Consider the following 4,621-nt stretch of genomic DNA (forward strand, 5'->3'; position numbering starts at 1 on the left):
GTGGTGTAGTGGGTTACGTGTTGGACTGCTAACCACAAGGCCAGCAGTACAAACCACCAGCCACTGTGTGGGAGAAAGATAAGACGTTTTCTCCCATAAACATTTACAGCCTCAGAAACCCTATACAGGCTCAATATGAGACAGAACTGACTCAAGGTGTACAACCACCACCACCCACCACCACACACATTTAGCCAACTTTTTAGTCTTTTTAATTTGTTGTCCTCCCAGATTTCTCTCAAAACAATCAATTTCTGTTGTTTTGTTTAAGTCCATTATTGCTATCACTATTCTAATCTATATCGTTGGTGGGGGAGGTCTTCCTCTTTTTCACTGACCCTCCACTTTACCAAGCATGATATCCTTCTCCAGGAACTGGTCATTCCTGATAATATGTCCAAAGTAGAAGAGACAAAGTCTCACCATCTTTGCTTCTTAGCTGTCCATGATACTTTTAGCATTCTTATTCAACACTGTAGTTCAAAAGTATTGATTCTTCTACTGTCTTCATTATTCATTGTACAGCTTTCAGATGTGTATGAGGCAATTGAAAATACCTTGGCTTGGTTAAGGAGCACCTTTGTTCTCTTAAAGTGACTTCTTTGCTCTAGATTTTGTTGTTAAATCGAGTCTGTTCCAACTCATAGACACCCTTACAGGTTTCCGAGGCTGTAAATCTTTACGGAAACAGAAAGCCTCATCTTTCTCCTATGCAACTGCTATTGGGCTCAAACCACTGACCTTGTGATTCACTGTTGGAGAAGATTTGCTAAATGCAATATGTTCTTTGAGTTCTTGACTACTGCTTCAATGAGCATTGATTATGGATCCAAGCAAAATGACATCTTTGGAAACTTCAGTCTTTTCCCCGTTTACCATGATGTTATTTATTGGTCCAGTTGTGGGGATTTTTGTTTTTGTTACACAAGGTGCAATCCATACTGAAGATGTTCTTTGATATTCTTCAGTATTTCAAGTCCTCCTCACTTCCAGCAAGCAAGGTTGTGTCATCAGCATATCTGAGGTTGTTGATGCATCCTGAAGCCACGTTCTTCATATAATCCTGCTTCTCAGATTGTTTGCTCAACATGCAGATTGAGTGAGTATGGTGAAAGGTTTACATAGTCCTGTACCTTTACATAGTCAATTAAGCACAAGTAAACATCTTTCTGGTATTCTCTTCTTTCAGGCAAGATCTACGTAACTTTAACAATGATACCTCTAGTTTCACCTCTTCTGAATGTGATTTGATGTTCTGGCAGCTTCCAATATACTGCTGCAACCATTTAAAAATTATCTTCAGCAACATTTTACTTGCATGTGATGATATTGATATTGTTCAATGATTTTCACATTCCGTTGAGTCACCTTTCTGTTGAATGACTACAAATATGGATCTCTCCCAATTGGTTGACCAGGTAGCTGCCTTCCAAATTTCTTGCCATAGACAAATGAGTGCCTCCAGCATTGTATCAGTTTGTTGAAACATTTCAGTTTGTATTCCCTCGTTTCCTGGTGCCTTGTTTTTTTGCCAATGCCTTCAGTGCAATTTGGACTTCTGCTTCAATACTGTCAGCTCTTGATCATATATTTTCTCTTGAAATGGTTGCACATTGACCAAGATTTTTGGTATGGTGACTGTGTATTTGTTTCATCTTCTTATAATACTTCCTACATCATTCAATTTTTTGACAATAGAATCAGCCCTTCAGTATTGCAAATCGAGGCTTGAATTTTCTCTTCAGTTCTTTTAGCTTGAGAAATGCTGAATGTGTGCCTCCCATTTAGTTTTCAGACTCAAGTCTTTGCACATTTATTCTAATACTTGACTGTCTAATTTTTGAAAATTTCTGTTCAATTCTTTGACGTCATCTTTACTTCCAGTTGCATCAGCTTCTATATGTTCAAGGGCAAGTTTCAGAGTTTCTTCTGACATCCATTTTGGCCTTTTTTTTCTTCCTCTCTTTTTATTGACCTTTTGTTCTCTTCATGGAAGATGTTCCTGACGTCATCCCACACATCCTCTGGTCTTCCGTCATTAGTGTCCAATGCATCAAAACTGTTCTTGAGATGGTCTCTAAATTCAGGTGGGATATACCCAAGGTCAGGAGCATAGTGGCTCTATAGGATAAGCACTGTACTGCAAACCACAAGGTCAGTGGTTTGAGTCCACCAGCCACTCCACAGGAGAAAGATGAGGCTTTCTGTTCTTGGAAAAGATTTAAAGTCTCAGAAACCCTATATGGGCATGCTATGAGCTGAAACCGACTCCACGGCAATTAACAATAGCAACAATACTCAAAAGTGATATTCTGGTTCTCATGAACTGGTTTTACTTTCTTCATCTTCTTGCTGAAGTTGCTTGGTGATCTGTTCCCCAGTTGGTCACTGGTCATGTTTTGGCTGTTGATGTTGAGCGTGTCTGTCATCTCTTCCCACAGTTTAATTCTTGTTTTCCATCTGGTGAGGCCCATGTGAAGAGATATTGTCTATGTTGTTGAAAAAAACTATTTGCAATGAATAAGCACATAATAACCTCACTCATTGCTGTCATGTCAATTCCAATACATAACAACTCTTAGGACAAAGTAGACTAGCCCTATAGAGTTTCCAAGGCTTTCAATCTTTGCAGAAGCAGACTGCCCCATATTTCTCCTGTGGAGCAGCTGATGGGTTGAACTGTCGACCTTTTGGTTACTAACGTAACACTTCAACCACTGTACCACTAGGTCTCCTTCTAGTACATAATTGTTGCTGTTATTATGTGCTGTCAATCGGTTCTGACGCACAGCGACCCTGTATAGGATTTATGAGGAGTGACTGGTGAGCTTGAATTGCCGACTTTGCGGTTCTAACGACTTTGCGGTTCTAACGACTTGGCAGTTTCAGGAGCGATTTGAGCTGAAGGTCTCAGACTTGGGGGCGGTTTAACCAAAGGATTGCAACTGAACAGTTGTGGTCCAGAAAATCGGGCTGCTCCCAGGTCATCTTGCCCCGCTGAAGAACTTGCAGGGCTGCTTCAGGGGACAGGGGGACTTGCAAGGTTTTTTCCTTGTATGACCTTCATTCAGTTCAAGTCTGCAAAAACATCTTGCCCTATCTCTGTCTCCTTAGCAACCACAAGTTACATTCTTCTGATAAAGTCCTGCTTACTGCTTGCATCAGTAACACCAGATGTTATTCTTTTCCCTGCCTCCAGCACTCTCCTTTGATTTGTGTCTATCGGGAGCTGCAGTATCTCTCTCAGAGTACTGCATCCCACCTGATCCCAGATTTACTTATTTCAATTGTGTCTTGTGTCTTTCTTTTATTTCTAATCTCCCGTTGCCCCTACTCAGGTCGCAGAATATAGCTACTTGTCGGACGTGACAGCAGTCCAGCACCTTAACCCATAGCGCCACACCAGGACCCTCTAGTATATAACAGGCAGAATCTTGGGTTGCACTGTAGGATAAGCACTGGACTGCAAACCACACAAGCTCAGTGGTTTAAACCCACCAGTCATTCCTTGGGGACCAGGCCTGTACAGGGTTGCTACAAGTCAGAACTGAGTCGAAGGCACTTAACAACAATAACAACAATTAGAATTTTATTGGGTCTGAATACTATATCATTAGAAGGTATTCTGAAAAATGTAGCATAGACTAGTTAAACATAACAAATAGTTACCTAATTTTGAAATACTGAGACTTGATACTTTTTCTTATATTTAAAAGGACATATACATTTAGTAGCAAACATTTCAGGATTTTTATATTTAATAAATACATTATTGTTGTTGTCACATTCCATTGAGTGGGTTCCAATTCATAGCAACCCTCCATAGGGTTTTCTAGGTTATAATTCTTTGTGGGAGGAGAAAGCCTCATCTTTTTCCCTTGTAGTGGTTGGTAGACTTGAACTTCCGACCTTGTGGTTGACAGTTCAGTTATTATCCTCTAGAGTCACCATGCTCCCTAGTAAATCCATTGCAGAAGATTTATCATGATTTAAAAATTGCTTCAATTTGATGTAGTAAGTGCTTAATAAATTTTTGTTACTATTTGTTGAATTAACAAAAGGATAGCTTAGTGTTATTCATTTTCTTTGGTTTAATAATTATTTTTATTTGTTCCTAAGGTATCTTCATGTTTTAATGATCTTCTGGTCATTTGTTGCTGGAGTCGTCACATTCTACTGCTCATTAGGACCTGATTCTCTCTTACCAAATATATTCTTCACAATAAAATACAAACCCAAGGTAAAATTTATGTGTTCTTATTTTAATATAGTTGATATGTATGACTCTATGCATGTAATATTTATCACTGAAAGCATATTAAAGTGGTGGTTTTTAAAGCCCCATATGTTGTTGTTGTGTGCCTTGAGTAGGTTCTGACTCAACCCTGTATAGCATTTCTGAGGCTATAAAATCTCTATGGGAGCAAAAAACCTCATCTTTCTCCATCCCATGGACCTGCTGGTGGATTTGAACTGTCAGCCATGTGGTTAATAGCCCATTGTGTAAACCACTACAACATCAGAACTTCAAATAAGCCCATCCTGGTGTGGTGCTGTGGGTTAGTGCGCCAGACTGCAAAGCCGTTTGAACTGTGAGGTTGGTGGTTCAAGCTCACCAGCT

General features: G+C 39.7%; 1 protein-coding gene across 2 annotated transcripts in view; it reads left to right on the forward strand.

Moving 5' to 3' along the window:
* The window catches only part of SNX14 (sorting nexin 14), a 121,688-nt gene that overhangs the window by 26,405 nt on the left and 90,662 nt on the right, over nucleotides 1-4,621 (forward strand). For both annotated transcript variants that reach the window (XM_006870644.1, XM_006870645.1), the window contains exon 2: nucleotides 4,120-4,240. In XM_006870644.1, the coding sequence (XP_006870706.1) occupies nucleotides 4,120-4,240 (121 nt within the window). The remainder of the gene's footprint in view (nucleotides 1-4,119; nucleotides 4,241-4,621) is intronic.

Source organism: Chrysochloris asiatica, unplaced genomic scaffold, assembly GCF_000296735.1.
Source record: "Chrysochloris asiatica unplaced genomic scaffold, ChrAsi1.0 scaffold00146, whole genome shotgun sequence".
Taxonomy (NCBI): domain Eukaryota; kingdom Metazoa; phylum Chordata; class Mammalia; order Afrosoricida; family Chrysochloridae; genus Chrysochloris; species Chrysochloris asiatica.